This window comes from Callorhinus ursinus, unplaced genomic scaffold (genome assembly GCF_003265705.2).
Source record: "Callorhinus ursinus isolate GAN/ISIS: 27379988/994484 unplaced genomic scaffold, GSC_fseal_2.0 scaffold4, whole genome shotgun sequence".
Classification (NCBI taxonomy): Eukaryota; Metazoa; Chordata; class Mammalia; order Carnivora; family Otariidae; genus Callorhinus; species Callorhinus ursinus.
In genome coordinates, this window is record NW_027397066.1 from 39,253,616 (window position 1) to 39,274,811 (window position 21,196).

General features: G+C 41.4%; 2 protein-coding genes across 14 annotated transcripts in view; one reads left to right on the plus strand and one right to left on the minus strand.

Moving 5' to 3' along the window:
- Positions 1 to 3,790, plus strand: part of ATP10D (ATPase phospholipid transporting 10D (putative)) — a 101,577-nt gene extending 97,787 nt beyond the window's left edge. For 3 of the 5 annotated variants that reach the window (XM_025887109.2, XM_025887111.2, XM_073891616.1), the window contains one exon: positions 1,971 to 3,790. In XM_025887109.2, the coding sequence (XP_025742894.1) occupies positions 1,971 to 2,301 (331 nt within the window). In that variant the 3' untranslated portion in view covers positions 2,302 to 3,790. Of the gene's footprint in view, positions 1 to 1,762; positions 1,902 to 1,970 lie in introns of all 5 variants that reach the window. The other 2 variants (XM_073891614.1, XM_073891615.1) reach the window with 2 other exon arrangements.
- Positions 3,791 to 6,098: 2,308 nt separating this feature from the next.
- The window catches only part of CORIN (corin, serine peptidase), a 239,852-nt gene continuing 224,754 nt past the window's right edge, over positions 6,099 to 21,196 (minus strand). For all 9 annotated transcript variants that reach the window (XM_073891620.1, XM_025887485.2, XM_073891619.1 and 6 more), the window contains 3 exons: positions 10,163 to 10,434; positions 7,967 to 8,100; positions 6,099 to 6,578 (listed from right to left, as the gene is read on the minus strand). In XM_073891620.1, the coding sequence (XP_073747721.1) occupies positions 6,396 to 6,578; positions 7,967 to 8,100; positions 10,163 to 10,434 (589 nt within the window). In that variant the 3' untranslated portion in view covers positions 6,099 to 6,395. The remainder of the gene's footprint in view (positions 6,579 to 7,966; positions 8,101 to 10,162; positions 10,435 to 21,196) is intronic.

Below are 21,196 nucleotides of genomic sequence, written 5' to 3' on the forward strand. Positions count from 1 at the left end.
ACGGGTGCTGCCCTCATCTGCATGATTGGAGATGACTCACCACCAGCACCCCCACATCCCTGCCTGTGGGAGGGAGGAGGAGAGAAAACGGAGTGCGAGCAGCTTTCCTCTCGCGTGTTTTTTTGCTTTGTCTTTGTAATGGCATGACCCAGAAGTTGCACATCATTGCTCATAGCCCATTAACTAGGACCTCAGAATGTAGAGTCAGAGTGGCAAAAAATCTGAAGGTTTCTAAAAGGAAAAACGGGCAAATGTGGACTGAGAGACAAGTAGTAGTCTCTGTACAGCCTGTCAGCACTGAAAACATCCCTCCTGTATCTGAGTTCAGTTATCTTTCCCATATTAGTTTAACTTGAATTTCTAATATTGTACAGGATGGGGATGGCTAAGAAGTATGCGTGCGTTTTTAATCTATAGCTCTCTCTCTCTCTATATATATATATATATATTTTTTTTTATAAAATATATCTGTTTAGCTGGAAACACTGTGCCACATAGTTGTTCTACCTTTTTAAAACAGAATATGAGAGTCAAAATGGTGATTTTAGGTTATTCTCTAACACAGTTGACGAAGTGGCTCACAGGCCAAATGTGGCCCGCTGCCTGTTTTTAAAAGCACAGTTTTATTGGAATATAGACACACTCATTCCTGTATTATCTCTGGCTGAGTTTGCACTACAGCGGCAGAGCCGAATAGTTCCAACAGAGACGGTCTGGCTCGCAAAGCCTGAAATATTACTATCTGGCCCACTGGAAGAAAGTGTGCCACCCCCAGTGTTCCAACAAATGCTGACAAATGTGAAGATGGCTTTGAAACTGGATAATGGGCAGGGACTGGAAAAATGTCAAGTACATGATAGAAGAATACTAGACGTCTTCCAACAGAACGTAGATGATCATGGACATTGACATTCCTGCTGGTGGGGATTCAGAGGGAAGTGAGAAGCAGCACAGGTGGAGAAAATCGTATCATCTTAGAAAATGCACATATGGCCTTAAACAGAATGCTGCTAGAAATGTGGATGTTACAGGCACCGCCGATGAGGGGTCTGAAAGAAAGGAGGAACGTGTCGCTAGAAATTTGAGGAAAGGGGATCTTGGCACTACAGTGGCAGAAAACTTAGCCGAAGTGGGCTTTCCCGTTATGTGGAAAGCAGAATTTGTGAACTATGACCTAGTGTTGAAGGTCTGGCCTGGTCCCTTCTTGCTGCTTAGAGTAAAATGTGAGAGAAAAGAGATTGAGGGAAGGCCTGTTAAACCCAGAGAAATTAGATTTGGGAAATTCTCTGCCTATCCAGATTTCCAAAGTTGTGAACATGAAGAGATTGGCTTTTGGGACCACGCTCTAGGGAGCAGGCCAGCAGTGTGGCTGGACGGCAAAAGGCTGAGGAGATTAGGTCTGTGACATGGGTCCCTTCAGCCCCCTCAGCAGCCACCGGGAAGGAGGATGGGATGATGTCGGAAAGCTCTGTGGAGCACCCTCATCTAAGGGCGTAAAGCCCCGCGACGGGTAGGAGGCCCCCAAGGCTGATGAGAATGCCGTGCCGGCGTCCGTGCTGCCCGCCGGGGCCGAAAGGGACGGTGTGCGGGACTGTGTCTCACTAGTCCTAGAAAACTAGCAGCTAGCATTGTGTGAACACGTCCCACATGCTGCTGTCTGCTGTACATGTATTGTCTCGTTTAATCCAACAAACATTAAGCCTATGACGTGGCGCTATGGGTACCGCTACTTTAAAGATTTTATTCTGTATTTACTTGACAGGCACTCCCTGTTGCCTCAGCGCTTCACAAACACTAACGTATTTAGTAGTGCTCCTGTCTCCCTCTTACAGTGTGCTCATCCTCCCCCTTTACCTCAAGGAGGCCAAGGGGCCACCAGCCCCTTTTACTTTTTCCAGTTGGTGAGTATTTTTGGGGTCCCGTGCCGCGTTTGCGGTGACGCTAATTCTGTGTTGCTTTTCGGAACCTAGGTTTACATACCGGGTTCTTCAGGGATCCCTGTTTCCATCTCCAGTTCGGAGGGCTCAGCACTTGGACAGATTGACTGCGGAGGAGAGGACTGACGCTCTCAAGAAGTGGAGAGGGGCCGGAACAGCGGGGCGGGCGCCGTGGAAGTATGCTGAGCGCTCGGCTGCCAAGGCCAAGAGAAGAGCCCCGTCCGGCCCGCCTACCGCCTTGACAGTGGTGTCAGCACCGTCTTGTGCTGTCGAGCAGGGGAGCTCGTCTGTCCGTGAAACCGCTTTGGACTCAGACTTCTGTGAAACCAAGGCCTCAGGGATGGCGAGGCCCTCTGAGGGTTAAAAAAAAAAAAAGAAAAGAAAAAAAAAGCAAGGTATCCTCCTTGGCGTGGCAAGTCTCCCTTCAAATCTGGAAGAGGGCCTTTGAAGAGGCCCCTCTAGCAAGCAAGAATGAGGTGGATTTTTCTCGAGGGGACACGAAGATTCTTCTGTGCCCGGAAAAGCCAACGTGATGACCTTTCTTGTATGTTTGTAGATACATTTGGAAGAGAGGTTGCAGTTTGACCTGAATTGAGTTTCGGGAGGTGAAATATTTCATCCCGAATCAAACACTTTTATGAAAACTTTTTGGATTTTGTAAAAGCATTTTAATTGTCTTAGACGTACGGACATTCCTAAGGGATTCATTTGAGATGTATTTATTTTATTGGGAGATCTCAGATTCCAGGGAAATGCTTTCAGCGAGCAGACTCCAATCTGAATTTTCTTTAATGAAAAAAAGGAGTTTTTATATCAGTTAGAATGCAGAAGAGATTGCCACATGAAAAAAAAAATATTATAAATGGTTAATTTCCAGAGAAAAAATTCCAAAGAGCCTTTTAAATGACAATGTACCTAAAATAGGGCAATAACTGTACTGTTGAAAATGTGGTTAGTGATTATTAATAGCTTTTTATTTCCTCCAGGAAGGTGCCTTTGGTCTGACTGCCGATGTAAGGCATCCGTCTCTGCTCGTTTCAGTGTTCTCTTGAGGCGGAGCCTTCATGGGGAAGGGGCAGACCGGTGCCAGGGTTCGGTAGGAATATGTTCCTCTCTCTGCTTTCAGGCAAGAGAAGACCTTTTATGAGGTCTGCCTCTGTGCAGATGTCAGCTGGGAAACACAGGCCATAGGCAGGACAGACACAGTCAGCTCGTTCTGTAGCCTGCTTGGCAATTTCCTGTATTCTAAAACTTACAATAGCCTGATCAAGATGAGACAATCAATTTAAAGACAATCTGCAAGGTCTCTGGTGTTGTAGCCTTTAAAAATGAGATATTATGCATTGAGACTAATACAGGTGATTCTCAGCAGGATTCCGTGAGGTTCTTAGAAAAATTTGTTTTTAAATACATTTTAGGACAGGAATGTCGTTAGCAAGTTAGTTGCTCGTTGCAAATCATGTGTGTTGGCTTTAGATGGAACAAAGAGACTAGTTTACCAACTGAGCCCAGATGTTACAAGATCATCTATTTTTGTTGAGTTCTTTTAAAATTCAGTATCTATTCATCTGAAAATTGTCAGCCACTAACCACCCAGAATCTCCTTCCTGAAATCTCCATGCTGATGTTCTATGTGTGTATCAAGATCTTATGACTATTGATCTGTTATCCTCAGGGCTTCATCTTCTCCTGCTGCCTCTTTGTCCTGGTCTGACATTTTTTTGTAACTGTCTGATATTACTGCAAATAGTCCTTTATGGAGACTGATTTCTAGAACTTTCAAAATCCCACATGTCTATTGGAGGTTGTTTTCTGCTTTAATGATTTTTTAAAATAAACTGTTTAATAAATCATGTGTACGAAAACCTGTCATCACTCCTGTACATATCACCGAACCCAACAGTAATTGGTACCAGAGCTTAGAAGGAAAATCCCAGAGCCTACCTTTTCCCAGAATATTGTAATGGCCTTTTCGTATATGGAAAAATCAGTAGTGTCCTATCATCTGTCATCCTCATAGCAGCTGGTATTCATTGCCTGAATATAAATAAAGGGTTAGAATCTAAAGGTAAAAAGAATAAGCCAAGAGGACTGAGGAAAAAAGTCAGTCTCCCAGATGTCAAGCATCCGTGCATAAAAGCAGAAGAAAGTCTTGAGTGTTCACGTTACGTACGAGTCCGCAATCTCTTAACCACAGCTCCAAAATCCTGAGAGCTCTGAAACTGAAAAATTTTTCATAAATTAGGCACAAATTCAATGTCCTGAACAGATGTAAGGCAATTTCTTTAATGTAATCATTCAGATATTTTGCTATAAAAATGTATTTTGTTACTGGGTGCTAAATTGTATTTTAAATTCTGAAAAATTCTGGATTCTGAAACATAACTGGCCCTTGGGCAAAAGAGATTTGGGATCTGTATCAAGCCTTTAAAGGGTCTCATTTACAAGTAAATAACTTTACACGAAGTTACCCAAGCTGATGGGATCTATTGCATTTTGGTATTCAGTGTATTTTACCAAATTTCGGGGGACCAAGCATTGTATCATTGCTCCTGGTAGCCAGGAAAAATTGATTAATAGTTTATATTTTGTGGTATAATTTTACCCCAAAAGTTTTGTGAAAGAATATATCAGGCTCCCAAAATATACTCTAGACATGAGAGATTCCTTGCACTCTTACCAGGATTAAAGTTTTCTTTGGACTCTTAAGGGACTTGAAACTATTAGGAACCTCTCATTTCAGAGAGCCATCCATCACCTAAAATAAAAGAGCACGTTCCTGTGACAGACACAAGACAGGTAAATTCAGATTGGTCGGCAGCTGGAGGCCAACTGTAAAGTGGGAGGCATGGTTTTCTGGGACTTGCTAGTTCCATGTCCATTAAAAAAAAAAAAGGTTGTACCATTTTACTTGTATTAAGGGTTATTTAGAATAAGTACAGTAGGTACACTTGTCTGAACATAAGTTGAGCAAGGCTAACAGTTATTACGTGAAGTATGTACCTACCACTGTAACAATCCTCACCATAATTCCATTGTTGGATTTCACAAACTCTGGAACAGGAGATGAATAACATGGAAAGTGTCAAGGCAGTGTTTTGAATCTGAAATATGTGCACACATAGAAAAAAGTACAAAAACCCAGGTATAAAATTGCAGGTACGTCTCGGGGCGGGGGTGGTGGGAGAGGAATGCCGAGCCAGTCCAGGGTGCTGGTGAAGGTTAGTGGGGAATCTTCCTTGTTCTGAAGGCATTTGGATGTTGCAAAATGGATGCCTAACTAAATTACTTACTTGTGAAAATTTGCATTTTGAAGCTTTTTAGTGGGGAAAAAAGTACTTTTAACCGCTAGTTACTTCGGAAATTGATGTGCATAAAGTGGCCTAGCGCTTAAAAGCATTTTTTTAAATTTTTGTTTTAATTATCAAGGGGATGCAATGGCAACATTAGATATTAAACACATTTCAAGGAAAATTACAAAATGTTTTACTCCATGCAAACTTGAACTGCTTTGAGAGGCATTTCTGTGATTTTATCATTATGGGTGAACACAGGAAAGTTGGAAAATACTGAATTGGAGGTCAGGTGCAATTTAATTTTTGTTTTCAAAAATTGAATCTCTCCAGGCTAAAGCAAGTCTCCTTTGGCAAAGTTTAATCTCCATTCATTGTCACATAGGCAAAACAGAATGTTTCCCACGAATATTATTCTAGCTGTTGACAGGTCTCAGTCAGCCAACTGATACACACTGAACAAATCCCAGCTATAAGGAAGGTTCTATGGAGACTTTTCTATAGGGTTACATCCTTGATTTAAGTTCAGAACGTGCGGTCTTATACTGTTAAATGCTATTGTTGATGTCTAAAGAGCTTTGTGTTCAATATGTCTTGCCATTTCAGCTACCTAAATGGATGCTACTTGTCTTTTACCTCTGACTATCTTTCATAGGTTTTCAAAATTATGCAGACTTGAGTAGTAGTAAATAATTTAAGCAGGTAAACTGTCTTGGCTCTTAATAAATCAAAAGCAAGTCTCCAATATTAATATTGAAATTTGCCACTATGCTATTGTGCTTGAGAAACAAAAGCTGGCAAAGAGCCTGGATCTCAATGGCCTCTCTGTGACTGGAATAAAGAGAATTCTCTAGAACCTGTTACCCTAGCACCTGCCTTATTCCAGAGCTGATACTTTTGTGCTATGGTCAAGATTAGGCCTGGCAAAAGACCAAAATCTTTTTTTTTTTTTAAAGACTGTCATTAAACTTGAAGTAAGAGAAAACTAAAATTGAAAAAACTGAATAAAATGAGACCAGAACAAACATGAACATTTGCAGTGCACCGCTGAGCATCCCTGTCCGTGAAAAGTGCTTCTGGACGGCTATCTGCAGGGAGCTCTCCACAGTTGACAGGGCCATTTTCTTTGAGTGTAGCTGGCAAAAGTCTCTCATCATCTTTGGAATTAGTTTAGGAGAAAGGTATGGATGTATATTTGTCTTTCAATCCATTCGACGAAGTATGACACATTGCTATAAACTCCAGGCCCCAGGACTTTGGAAAAGCAGACAGAGCCCCACGACGTTAAACCAAATAATGTCCACTGTCCTCCAGGCCTCTCGCAAACAAGTGGCCCACCACTGTCACCCTGTAATGAACAGGAGTGGACATTAGTCACTGGTGGGTACAGTGAAGCCAAACCCAGCTTAGCCAACTTCTTAGAAAGCTTAAACAAGGCTTTCGTTGCCAACCAGAGGGAGCATGCTTTCCGTCACACCGATGGAACTGCCGAATGCGCATTTTAGACCCTGATATTTAAAAGAACGGGGGTGCCTTGGGAAAGGACTACCTTCTTATTTCCCTGAAATCAGACTTCTCAGCCATTTCCTGTGCTTATCAAAATAGGTGATAATTTTTTTAATTTAGTGTATCAGAACGAATTCTCTCGTAATTGTTCTCATTCTTTAACTTCAAGCCATTTTATAAATGTTGAAAGTACCCAAAATGGAACGTGCAAAGATTTTTTTTTTTCTCCACTCAAACAGTACTTCAGAAAAATACTCCAGAATAACTCTCTATTTTCAAGATTCTTGCTTTGTGAATGAGTGCATTTAGTAAAAGACACTGGCAACTTGCTGCATTTTGCTGCATTTCTTAACAGTTCTTAGGACTTTTTCAGTTAGTGTACGTGGATGGAAAATAGCACATCAGAATTATTTACAGTAAGGTATCTGCAGCCTCTGTTCTATCTCATTTGCATGGAGATTTTCATTCTTGACATTTCAGCTTAAGTGTTGCAGTTCTTGCCCCCACATATGATTAGCAGTGAGAAACTATGGCTTTATAAACATCAATATTGGCTACATCTGGAAAGATCAGAGATTACGTGTATTCTGCACGGCCTCTGAACACAAACATACCGAACACAAAGGGAGGGATCGATACCCTAGAAAATAAAGAAGTAAGTATGTGAATTCATGGTGGGAATTTACACATACTCCTGCCCTGTAAGGACGTCAAACTTGGAATTATATAGATGGTCTTGCCCCCCTGGTCATGTTGGAGAAAAATAGTAATTACGTCTATTGATGCTCCTCTAAACACTTTCCCTTGGATTAGCTCATTTGATCCTCATGAGATCCCTATGAGTTGCTAAGAATTACTATACTGTCCATCTTGGAGGTGGTGAGACAGGCACGGGTGTGTGCCACGTTCGTACACAGAGCTAGTGTTCGACCCACGCAGTCTGGCACCACAACTCCGGACAGCAGCTTTTCTTCCTGTCGCTGAGCCAGGGTGTGGCTCCCCAGGCAGGAGATGCGAAAGCTGAAGGCAACCGGAGCGAAGGGCATGGAGGGGAGAAGGGGATCGCTTGGGTACCGGAGAAAGTACATATTGTGAATAATTGAACATCGGTTAATAAGCAATCTCCGAAGAATATTCCCAAAGGGCCACACGGGAATAATAATGAGTATATAGGGCCCCAATGCAGCTGACGCGGCACTGGCTGTCCTCGGTACGCGGAGAGCAATTTACCATGCACGAGTCGACGGTGCCAGACTCATAGCCCGCGCATATCATCCGCGCCGTGATGGTCTTCATGTCGAAGTAGGACTGGCACTGCTCCAGGGGGATGATGCGGACCTCTCCCTCTTGCAGCTTAAAAGGCACTGGGGTTTTTAAAAAAAGAAGAAGAAACCACATATCTAAGAGGGCAAAATGACTCAAAAATGAGGCCAGCTGTATATGAAATTATTATATCTCTATTCCCAGGGAAGCATATTCTTTACTTAAAATGCCACTTCAAAGACAAGGCTTGTTTGGCATCAGAATTTGCAGTCAGAAGTGTTAACAGCGATCATCTAGTCCAACTCCTTTATTTTATTAATGAGAAACTGGATCAGTAACTTGATTAGGTAACTTGCCTCGTGCTTTTCCCCTCTTAATATATGCTTCCACAAGAACAACGGCTACTTTGAGGAAAAGAAAAATAATCAAGCCAGAGCACTGCCCCAGATGGAGGGTTAGACCAGCATGCCCGTCGGGTCTAACAGGGGAAGGGGTACTCTATCTTAGGTTTAAAGACAATGTCTCCCCATAGGCTACCATGGCCATTACCGGAGGTAAGAACATTTAATCCTTGAAAGGATGACAGATGTCAAAAGGGACAAAGCCATCCCTTACTGTCAGCAGAGGGAAGATGCAACTTCTGTTTGTAAGTTCTCACGGAATAATAATGGATTTCTTGAAGCATAATCTTTTGTTGTTTAGACCTACAAAATTATACACATTGTTCCCCTTTTAGACAGTGATGGTGAAGCAGTGTGTATATATACGTACAGGGTAGCTTATGGGAAGAAAGAATCACGTCTGCAAAATCAATGTGATGGAAACAGTTTCAGTGAGTTGCCAAAATGGTAATAAGAACCATCACTAACATTTATTGGGTACTAGTGGTAGGCCTGGACCTGCAGTCAGCATTTTCTGGGCCTACTGTCTTTAGTCGTTAAAATAATCCTGAGAATTAGACAGTTGCTATTATTTTTTTTTCCGTGTTATAGTAAGCTAGGAAGTCAGGGTCAATCAGAGCCTTCTAACTGAATTCAGACCCCCCCCCTTCATGCTACACCATATAGGTGGTATGTGAGATGCTGCATGATTGCTCTGAGTTTGATGTGGATATTGTAGAAATGATACAAGTAGGGGCGATATAAAGTATATTCTGTTATATCACATCACAGTACTAATTATAGCTTTGAAAAACCAAGGTCCACAGGAATGGTGACGTATGTCCAGCACTGCCTTTGGAGGTCTTGCATGGGAGCTTTTCAGAAGTCATTGACTCATTTCTGTCTTTTGGCTTTTTCTTTCTGTTGTCAATTGATCATATAGAAAAGAAACTCAGCCCAAAACTTATCTGACTGAATTTTAAGAAAAAGAAGACAAAAAACAAAAACCTGTCCTTCGAATTGGCAGTTGCTAAGGTAGATACCGGGACACCCACATACAGCACCATTCCTGAGAGCCACGGCTTTACTCTTGATAGAGTCAGAGAGGCCAGCACTTAATGTTAGAGAAAATATCTCATTGAATACAGTCTTATTCTACACTTTTAAAAGGTCAAACAAAAGGAGAGGGTCCATTATGGGGACGGGGAGTAAAGAGTACAAATTCTTTAATGTTCATATGTTTTGTATGTTTAAATCACCTAGGGAGCCAAACTATTTTAATCAATTTAAATAGGCAAATAGCAAATCAGTTTTCTTTTCGGACGGACTTTCAGGCTGTTATAGATGTTGACAAGACCAAATCATAACACAGAATTGGAAATGGGACCGTGCGTGCAGCTTGACTGGAACAGCCTAGCCGCTCAAGAGAGAGGCTCCGAAGGACTCTGCCTGCAGGGTGCGCATCACTCGTAGAGACGGTCTGAAGCAGCATGACGGATAGACCTTCCCTTGCCGGGCGGCTCCATAACATGGGTAGTGAGGGGCTCACCCGACGAGAGAATCCGAGGTGTGGAGAAGGAGTTTTGAGGCTGCCTCTGAGCGTGGCAGATGTGAGTACCATGTGTGTGGAGGGGAGTGTGAGACATACCCCTACTCTTTGCCCTTTGTGGCTACACTTCTAGAAGTGAAAACAGGAAACTGTTGCCCAAGCCTGGGAGGTAACACAGTGGTTTTCAGGTACAAACGGAAAGGCAAGTGCTCCCTCCCGAGGCTCCTGACTTACTTTTGTTGCCCATGTGCCCCCAGCCTGTGATATAGCAGTACGTGTCGGGTTGCAAGGCCTGCTCTGAGCTGGGCAAGCAGACCGGCCGGACGTAGCTGGTTTCATTGATGTCTTCACTCAGCTCCACGATGCTGATGTCATAGTCGACCACGGCTCTGCTATAGCGAGGGTGCAGGATGATGGTCCTCACGAGGCGCGTCTGCATGAACGTTGACGGGTGGTCTAGGTTGTTGATGCCAAACACCACTTTCCAGACAGCAGCGTTCTCTCTCCTAAAAGAACAAATTCAAGAGCTATTGGCATCTTAAACTCAAAGTTAAATTTTGAAATTTACAAGTAATTTTAAAAATATTTATGTAAATAATGGCTCTTTCCACACCCAACGTATTTATGTAAGAGGCATTTCTAAAATGGCCTGAGCAATTCGTAAATAGGTATTTTTGTGGAAAGCAAAGCTCATGCTTCTAGAATGGGGCTACTCTGGAAAATAAAACTTGTTTCGGTTTGAAAGGCGGGCAGGGGGGTTACTTGCTTCATTGAGTGGGAAAAATAATAAAAGACATGAAGAAGAGAGAGGAAATTCTGGCACAAGGAGAGTCCTGAGAGTTAAGTGAGTGAAGTGTTTTTAGATGGATTGACTAGAATAATCCCAGCAAGTGTTCAAAAACAATGCAGTCTGAGACTGACCACTGGAAGTCATGGGTCACCTTTTTAAGCCTTTGGCTTGAAATTTTTCAAAAGGTTCCCCTGAAAACTCGCCATTTCTCTGAGGCATTTACTCCTTCTTGGAGGAATGTCTTAGCCTTGACTTTTTATTCTCCTTTCTTTTCATTTATTTTTAAAGATTTTATTTATTTATTTGTCAGAGAAAGCACACACACAAGCAGGGAAGCGGCAGGCAGAGGGAGAAGCAGACTCCCCACTGAACAGGGAGCCCGATGTGGGGCTCGAGCCCAGGACCCTGGGACCATGACCTGAGCCGAAGGCAGACGCTTAACCGACCGAGCCACCAGGCGCCCCTCCTTTCTTCTTATTTTTCCTCCGGTCTCCTCTTCTTCTCTGCTCTCAAGTCTATGTCGAAGTGACCCAGGGCTCTACTGTCAGTCTTCTTGTTCCATATTCATCCCCTTAAAGAGTTCATCCAGACCAGTGGTTTTAAATGCCACCAAGTCCTGGTAACTCCCAAACGTGCATCTCCACCCTCCCCACTGGGCTGCAAACTTAAATACCTAATTATCCATTCAACAAACTCACTTTTATGTTTAATGATAGCTAAGATTTTTTAGTGCTTCCCACGTCTTTGTGTTCTAAGCATTCAGGATTCATGTTACAGATATTTAGTACTTATAACCATGTGACGGAGTTGAATCGTCTCTTTCTCTTATCCTAACATCATCTTCCTCGGCAGGTCTTCACCCCTCCACTTTCAAATGTACCCTGAATCTTGTTGTTTCTCCCTCTTCCACAAGCTGTTTTAATATAAACCACTGTCATGTACTTGGATGACTGCAGTGGCCTCCCAGCTGGTGGCCCTTCTTCTACTCTTAGCACCCCGAGCCCATTTTCCTCACAGCAGCAGAGGAATCTTTTTAAAAACAAAATTAGATTGAGTCCATCTCCTGCTCATAATTCTCCAGGGACTTTGAATCACGCTTGAGATACACTGTAGACTCTTCGTGGCCTCTGAGCTGACCTGCTCCATTCCAACCCCAAGGACTTTCTCTTTTTGTTCTCTCAGCTCCCATATGGTTCCTGCCTCAACTCCTTCTCTTCTCTGAGGTCTCAGCTCAAACACCACCTCCTCACAGCTGCCCTCCTTGGCCACCCAGTCTAGGCTTTTTTCTGTCCCCATCACTCTCTACTCTTGACCCTGCTTTGATTTTCATCTCATTGATATCAATGACATTGGCACATCTGTTCGTCTGTTCTCTGCCTTGCACCCAGAATGTAAGTTCCATGAGACCAGGGCCTTGGTTGGTCTTGTTCACTGCTGCATTCACGGGCCTAGGGACTAGAATGCAGTGGGTTCTCAACAAGTATTTGTTTAATGGTGGCTCAATGCATGTTGTTTCAAAACATGTACTAATGGCCAAATCCAGCCACCTAGGCAAGGTCTATTCTCCATCAGTCCTTCCACCTTCTCTTCCATTCCCAGTCCCAGTCCACTCTGGAGGGCCAGAGTGGGCCAGGAGCAAAGGAGTGGACATGTAGAGGACTGCAGTGCTGGTGGGGCTTTCCTCGTGGACGTTCCCTTATACGGTGGAAGCGTTAACTGAGCCATGCCACCACTCTCCCCACTTGGGAGCTTGCCCAACTAGAGTAGGTTGATTTGTCCCACTGAACAGTTGTTTTTCAACCCAGGCTGAAGCATTTAAATACCAATTTTCTGGGCATCACCCCGTGTCAATTGAAAGTTTTGGGCTGGGGACTGAGAATCCATATTTTTAAGAGCTCCCTAGGGAGTCTCAGACAAAAACTATATTCCTTCTTTCCTTGGCATGCTTTTCTTCATTGTGTTCTCATGCATGGCAAGGATTCAAAAGCCTGAGATTTCAGGAGAGTTAGGAAAATGGCCAAGGTCAGCGTTCAACCTGTTTATGGCATTGCCGAATTCTTGGAGTACACAACTGGAAGACTGCTCTACATGGTCCATGCATTCTATCGTTTTGCCAATGTAAAAAATAATAATTTTAGGACTATATGAACAGGAATTGATGCCATTCTTTGGATGTAGATATAAACATAGATATTTGCTATAGATGTATAGATACATACAGCTAGTTACAGATTTATAGCAACTGCTCCGTGCCAAACATTGTGCAGGGATTATGACAAGCAAGAAAGACATGATTCCCATCCACACAAACTTTAGAATTGAGTGAAGATGAACATTTAAAGAAACAATCATAGTAAAATGCAGGAATTGCAATCTCATGAGCATTACAAGATGATATTACAGAAGAATCATTTTTCATTAAATAAAGCCATCATTCAAAGAACATGTCTTTTCTTTCTTATTTCTCTCCCTTCCTTCCTTCCTTCCTTCCTTCCTTCCTTCCTTCCTTTTTCTTTCTTTCTTTCTTTCTTTCTTTCTTTCTTTCTTTCTTTCTTTTTCTTTCTTTTTCTTTCTTTCTTCTTTCTTTGTTTCTTTCTTTGTTTCTTTTTCTTTCTTTCTTCTTTCTTTCTTTCTTTCTTTCTTTCTTTCTTTCTTTTTCTTTCTTTCTTCTTTCTTTGTTTCTTTCTTTCTTCCTTTCTTCTCTCTCTCCCCCTTTTCTCTCTCCCTCCCTTCCTTCTTTCTTCCCCCTCCTCCCCCCTCACCTTCACTTCCTCCTTTTTCTCCCTTCCACTTCCACCCTTCCTTCCCTCCTTCCCTTGTTACTTCCATTTTTTCATCTACAGAAGTAAGTGCATGACCATTTGAGAAATTCAATATTCACTTGAGATTCTATTATTTAAGGCATCTGAAATCAAGCAACAATTTATTTTAAATTTCTGCCTATTTAATAGCTTCTTGACCTGGATTCAGAACTACTAAATTTTGCTTCTAACAAATATTCATCCATTTGCTTAAATCACAAGCAATGTTTCAAACAGTTGAACACTGCAAGTTATTTGTAACAAGATGAAATAACAGATTTCAGACTTAATTACTAGATTGTGCTTAATCTAATTCTAACAGTGAAAAATAAAAGTACTAAATGTTATTAACTTGTATCTAGTAGTTTATTGCTACACAAGCTACTGTCCCTATGGCATTAACATCCACCAAAAACAAACCAACCAAAAGAGTATGCAGGAAATTCACATAATTTTTGTAATCAGTGAGGATATTGTTCTTTTCCTTTTTATGAATGTGATGGAAAAAATAAAGTCTCTTTCAATGTCTTTTTCTCCAAGTCTGGCAAAAACCAGGAAAAACCAGAACCTGTTACTTGAAATGGACATGTAAAGTGAGGGAACAGTGTATCAATGGTATATGGGCATGTTAAACACATGCTGGAAAGAATGAGTCAGAAATAACTGCAGAGACAACCCCGTATTGGTGGAAGCAAAAAGAGGAAAGAAAATTTAGAGCTACGTGAATGCCACACGAGTCTAATCTCAGTTCATATTACCCCCGTGGAGAAATACATAGGAACAAGCTATGTTCATATGGGCTTTTCAACGAAGAGTTTTGAGCGACAAAGAAAAAAAGCCAAGTATACCCACTGAAAGTCTTCAGCGTAAGGGGGACTTTTACAAACTGAGATGTCAGACCTCAAAGCAGCAGCACAGAGAAATGGCACATCCTTAAAGAAGTTTCTGCAGAGACCCCTCATGCTCTGGGAGGCATGAAGCAGGCAGAGAGGAAGTCCAGTGAAAATCCACCAATCACAGTGAAAATGGCCGAGGAAGACGTTAAGAGACATTTTTCTCCTTTCATTCTAGCTCCAGGTGGCATTTCCTTGTCTGAAATTCACATTTACAGTCTAATTTGCTTCATGCCTAAACTACTACTTTAATAATGGATACACTTTACAGAGAACATTGAGATAATCTGATTTCAACGTAGAATTCTTCAACCATCAGCTCTAGAGAGAAAGCCCAGCTACATATACATCTTAGACGACATGCAGGAAAACTTATACAAAATTAAAGGCACACCGTCCTTGGCCATAAGAACTGGTCAATTTGGTTTACATATGCCAGCTTGAACCCCAGTTTAGACACAAAAATGCCACATTTTTACTTATTTCAGCTAGCCAGGTTTAGAGATGTCTATCTTCATCTTAAGAGCATAAAGTTTCCCTTTCTTTCATCCTTTCTGGTTTTGCTTTAACATCTTATATTTAACATTTATCATTTTAAGAAAAGATAATTAATATTTATAATTAATACCTGTGATAGAAACCACCCTATTTTATAAGTCTTACTCCAGAAATAGCACAGCTAAGTAGTGATTTGGAGGTAGTTTGAAGGTGACCAAATTTGCACTAAGAAATATCACATAATGGCATCATTGCTGTTCTACAAATCTCACAACACACTACTTTTATTTATTTATTTATTTATTTATTTATTTATTTATTTAATACATAGAGTGAGCACGAGCAGGGGGAGCAGCAGGCAAAGGGAGAGGGAGAAATGACTCCCTGCTGAGCAGGGAGCCCTATGCAGGGCTCAGGACTCAACACCAGGACCCTGGGATCATGACTTGAGCTGAAGGGAGACACTTAACTGACTGAACCACCCAGGCGTCCCAAAATGAGGGATTTTTTTTCTTTAAATTTTTTATTGTTATGTTAATCACCATACATTACATCATTAGTTTTTGATGTAGTGTTCCATGATTCATTGTTTGTGCATAACACCCAAAATGAGGGATTTTAAACTTATTTTAAATATACTACTAGATTTCCCAACCCTCTTACTTTTAATATTGTGTTCTGCCCTTGGTATTCGTAAAGGATTCTCTTCAACACACCCAGGGAACAGACTTGAGAATGGGGTGATCACAGAGTGAATATGTGAAGGGACCAGATGGAAGTCATAGCAGAGTGTGTCAAATCACAGGCTCTGCCCATCTGGAGGGTCATCCACTTCTCCACTCCTGCTTATTGCTGTCATGTTGGGATGCCAGGTAGGACCTGACCTTTTGAATGTTCAGGGAAAGCTAGAGTTCTGGATTCCTTTTAAGGTATCCATAGTTTTAAATGTTGCCCCCCCCCAAAAAAAGGCAATACAATAAGCAAAATAAACCAGCAGCCTGGATTTACCGCAGTGTAAGAGCTCTACTTCATAGCTTTCCTAGTATTTCTATACACATTATTTCAAGTGGTCTTCTTGCCAACTGTGAGATGTAACAGAAATTCTTATTCCATTTCATAGAAGAGAAAGCAGTGACTCACAGCAGATGAATGACTCATCTAAAGTCACAGAGGTAGTAAATGATGGTAACAGACCAGAATGCTCGTCCCTTAAACCCCTAGACCACACGTTTTCTACTAAACTTCTCTGGTACAAAAAGAAAGGTCCACAGGCATCTACATAGGAATCAGGTACTGGCCACAGAAAAGCATGTCACATGGCAGACTCACTGGTGAGTGACAGGATGGCAGATAGCAAGAAGAGATCTTCTCTTTCCTCAACATATCTCCCGGACATGATGGGGAGCTAGCTACCAGTGATGAAATTACAGAAAGTAAACAATCCTGTTATCCCAAGATCCAAAAAAGCAAGAGAAGAGGGTAGTCAGATACGTATCCTAGAAATTCAAGAATCAGATTTCAAAATGTTTGGGGGAAAAAAAGGCTGACATGATATTGTATCCAGGGACTCTTAAAGCAAGTACAGATCAAGAGAGATGAAAGAAATAAAATGCCAAATTCTGATGCTACCATCACAGTGACTGCAATAAGAAAATGAAGAATCAGCTAAAGAGTAAATGAGACTGCATTAGGATCCCAGAGCTTCGCAACTGGAAACTTTATCACAAAAGAGAGGCATGAAAGTGTAGCAATTACTGGAAATTCTTAGTCATAGACTGAACAGGAATTTGTTTAAAAAGGAGAAATGTAGGAAACAAAAATGGCTTCTATGCAAAATAATGTGAAAGAACAAGGAAAGGGGAAAATTTCTGTCTGTGGCAAATAATATTAGTAAAGAAGTAAGACAAAACAGAACTGTTTGGAGTTTCCTTTGCTTCCAATTTCTCTATTCAAAGAGGATGTTCTTCAGACAATATGCAGAAGATTCATCTTCCATTTGATAAAACATACAGGTGCTTAGTACATGACAATGTTGAACTCATGTGTGGTCTAAGATCTGGGAGGACTCAGTGAGAAGCCATTGACCTTCAGTAGATGAATTAACATTTCTAGTTCCAGACAAATTGTAGTCCTAACGCCTAAAAGAACTGCACATATGATTACTAAGAAACATCTAGAAGGGGCTGGTTAGTCAGTGAGCAAATATTTATTGAGTGGCTGCTATATATGCCATGCTAAAATAAATGAAAACACAAGGGTGAGGAAGACAGACAGTTCATGCCCTCATAGAACTTTTATTCTACTGCACTAAAGAATATATAAAGAAATAAGATTATCCTGGGCACTTAGAAGTGACAAAATAGGGTTATATGATAGCTGACTGAGAGGGGCAGTTTCACTGTAGCCAAGATGGTTAGGGAAGGTCTTTGACAAAGTTGTACTTAAATAGAGACTTTAACGACCAGAAGGAGGTAGTTTTGTGACTCTAACTGTAAAAGCAGCAAGTCCAAATGCCCTGAGGTAGAAATGAGCTTGGAGGATTTTAGGCACACAAGGAAGGCTAGATGTCTGCAGCCCAGTGAACCATGGGAGAGTAGAGGGTGATGCAGTCCAAGAGGCAGGACTAGATCTTGAAAGGCCATGATGAGAAGATTTGATTCTTGTTACACTGGGAAGGGTTTAAGGCAGGGGGAGTGACATGGTCTGATTTACATTTTAGAAAGATAACTATCTCACTGTGTGGATAATAGACAATAAGGGGACAAGAGAGCAGTCAAAAAGACCAGATAGGAAACTGTTTTAACAGTTGTTATGGATTATGTTTCCCCCACCCCCGAATTCATATGTTGAAGTCCTAACCCCTGGTACATCAGAATATGACCTTTTTGGAGATAAGGTCTTTACAAAGGTAATTGAGTTAAAATGAGGTCATTAGGATGGGCCCTAAGATGGCTGGTGTCCCTATAAAAAGGGGAAATTTGGAGATAGGGATGCACACCAAGAGAACACTATGTGAAGATGAAGGCAGAAATTTGTGTGATGCTTCTACAAACCAAGGAATGCCAGAGATTGCCAGCAACCACCAGAATCTAGGTGAGAGGCATTCTCTCATAGCCTTCAGAGGGAACCAACCCTTCCCACACCTTGATCTTGGACTTCTAGCTTCCAGAACTGTAAGAAAATAAAATTGTTTAAGCCACCCAGTTCAAGCCACCCAGTTTATGGTATTTTGTTATGGCAGCCCTAGGAAACCAATATAATAGTGAAGACCTGGTATGATGATGGCTTAGACTAGAATTATAGCATGAAGATGGTGAGAGGTGGTTGGGTTAGAGATAATTTGGAAGAAGATCCTACAGAAATTATCACTGAGTAAATGTGAGAGGAATTAAGGATGATTCCTAGGTTTGGTGAACCAATGGATATTGATTTTTACTGAGATGGGGAAAGCTTGTGAGGCACACAATTATTTGATCAGTGGGAGAGGGTAAGGAACCAAGTTTTGCTTTGGCAATTAAAGTAGGATGTTTATTACACATTCAAATGGACATCTCATCTAAGTTAAATATACATGTTTAAAGTCGGTGGGTAAGGGTGGTGATTGGGAAAAATCTGGGCTGGAGATATAAGTTTGGAAGTCATGAATAAATGTATGATATTCATATTTTATGTTCAAATATATTCATAATGATATTCATATCAATACTTGATATTCATATTTGTTCAAATATGTACATGTATTTGAAACCATATTATTAGATGACTGTAGACAGATAAGAAAGCCAAGAATTGGGTCCTTGTCTTAGCTCGGGATGCTATAACAAATTACCGTAGACTGAGTGACTAAAATAATATACACTTATTTCTCATAGTTCTGGGAGCTGGAAGTCCGAGATCAGGTTGATAGCATGGTTAGGTTCTGGTGAAGACATTCTTGCTGGTTTATAGATAACAATCTTCTTTTTGTAACCTCATAAGGCAGAAAGAGGTAGCAAGCTCTCTTCCTCTTCCTATATGGACATTATTCCCATTATGGGGTTTCCACCTTCATGATCTAATTACTTCTCAAGGACCTCACCTTCTAATTACATTCTGTTGGAGGTTAGAGTTTCAACATGTGCATTTGGAGGGGAAACAAAGCTTGCAGTCCATAATAGCTCTGGAGCATTAAAGCATTCAGTGGCCTAAAAAAGGAAGAGATAGGAAAAGAGAAAGAAATGGGTAGGTTGGTGAAATAAGAGGAAAACAAGACTATTTTAGTTATCCTAAGATAAAAGTGAAGAAAGTATTTCAAGAAAGATGTAGTGATGAAATACTAGAAAGTGTTCCAACAAACCGGAAACTGAAAAGTCACCATTCGATATGGCAAGATGGAAGTCATCAAAGACTTGGCCATATCTGTGCTATATCTGTGATGACTTTGATGAGAGCTCAACCAAAATCGGTTGAGGAGAGGATGGGAAGTGGAAAAGGGGGGCCAATGACTGCATGAAAGTCTGTCAGGAGTTTTACTGTGAATTCCAGCCATAATGAGCAATAGTTGATGAGAGATGGAAAATCAAGAGAAGGGGGCTTAAGTTAGTGATATCAAGGCATGTTTGTTGAAGAGAATGATCCAGCAAAAAGGGAGAACTTAATGATGCAAAATAGAAATGATGATTTTAAAAATGAAGTCTTTAAAAAGATGAAGGAGGATATGATTATCTTAAATAGAAACAGAGACACATCTTCCACCCTAAGTCAAGGGAAAGAAGGGGATATGGCCACATTTACAGGTAATTTGTTGGGATTAAGGGTAACACAAGGTGAAATACATGATGGTGTCTCTTTTCTCCATGAAGTATGAGGTGAGACCAATGGAGGATGAGAGGATTTGGGGAGAGAGGAGATGTCAGACAGTTGTCTCTGAGGGTAGAAAAGTGACTCTGCTGTGGAGGTATATTGGAAGTGTCCTACATTGTTGGATGCTCACTCGAGATTCACCATCATACATTTTATGTGAGCTGTTAGCTGTCAGGGTGTGTGATATTCTTCAGCAATTGTTAGCTGTTCAGGTGCAGATGCAGAGTACTTGGTAGGTAGTTGCATGACTAGAAGAAACACGTAAGTAACTACAAAGCTTAAAAGGGGAGGAGATCCCAGTTTCTGTGAGCCCCAGAAACTATGAGGTTTGACACATATTTTAAGCCAACTTCTGGCCACATGCTAAACCCAGATATTTTCCACTGGAGAGAGGAGGAGAGAGAATATCTCCATACGAGGCAGTACAGTGGCAAGCATGGAGTCAGGTCATTGTCACCAAAGACTTTTTAAAGCCACATTTGCTTACTGTCCAATGCTGCTGGAAAATAGCACCCCAGGGGAGGTATGGATCCAAAATGGAGAATTTCTGCTTTAGGGGACACTATTACTGACGGGAATGGATCAAATCGCTTAAGTTGATGGAATGGAAAAACACATTGTGAATTACCAGCACAGTTCATAAGCACCTAGAGGTAAAGCAGGAATCATGAGGACACATCATGATTTAACTTTTAATAAAAAACAGACTAAGCCTTTCAATTCCTTTTCTGAGTGCACTAGCAGACTGCTAGACCAGGACAGCTGGGCAAGAACAGTGATTTTGTTCTGTGGAGAATGAGAGAGGGAGCTGTTCAGGAGGACTGACGTGATGAGCTTGGAGCACGAGGAGGAGATGGGGGGACTGAAATCATTGGGGGACACATGCAGACCAGCAACTGCAGTCCTGTTGCAGAGAAGAGCTGATTGGGAGAAATCACGGCATGGGTGACATGGCAGGGTTAAGGGTTATGTTCATATAGGGAGGTGATCATTTTTCATGTGTGTTTCCTAGAGTGGAATTAGATGCTTCTGACAATGACTACTTGTGGGCCAGCCTAGGAAGTTCAGCCTTAAGACTCTCAGAGGCTGAAGAAGGCAGAAAATTCCTTGTTAAATTACCCCTGAAAGTCAAAGTCTGTCTTCCTCAGAAGTGTTAAAGCTGAGTTGTGATTAGGGCATATGGGACTTGGTCTGATCAGCTTAGTATCTCATATGTTTTTAATTTTCGTTTGGGATTTTTAAATACTTCTCCATAAAAGAGCAAAACGAACTTGTCCTTTTTTTTTTTTTTTTAAACCAATATAATTAAAAGAGACAAGCTTGAGAAGACCTACAGAGGGTCACACTGGGCCTTGCCAAAGTATGGAATTCACAATATGAAGTGAATCCCATTAATTGCAGCAGTTGATGGCTTCAGTAGAGAATAAGGCTTACAATTAGAAGT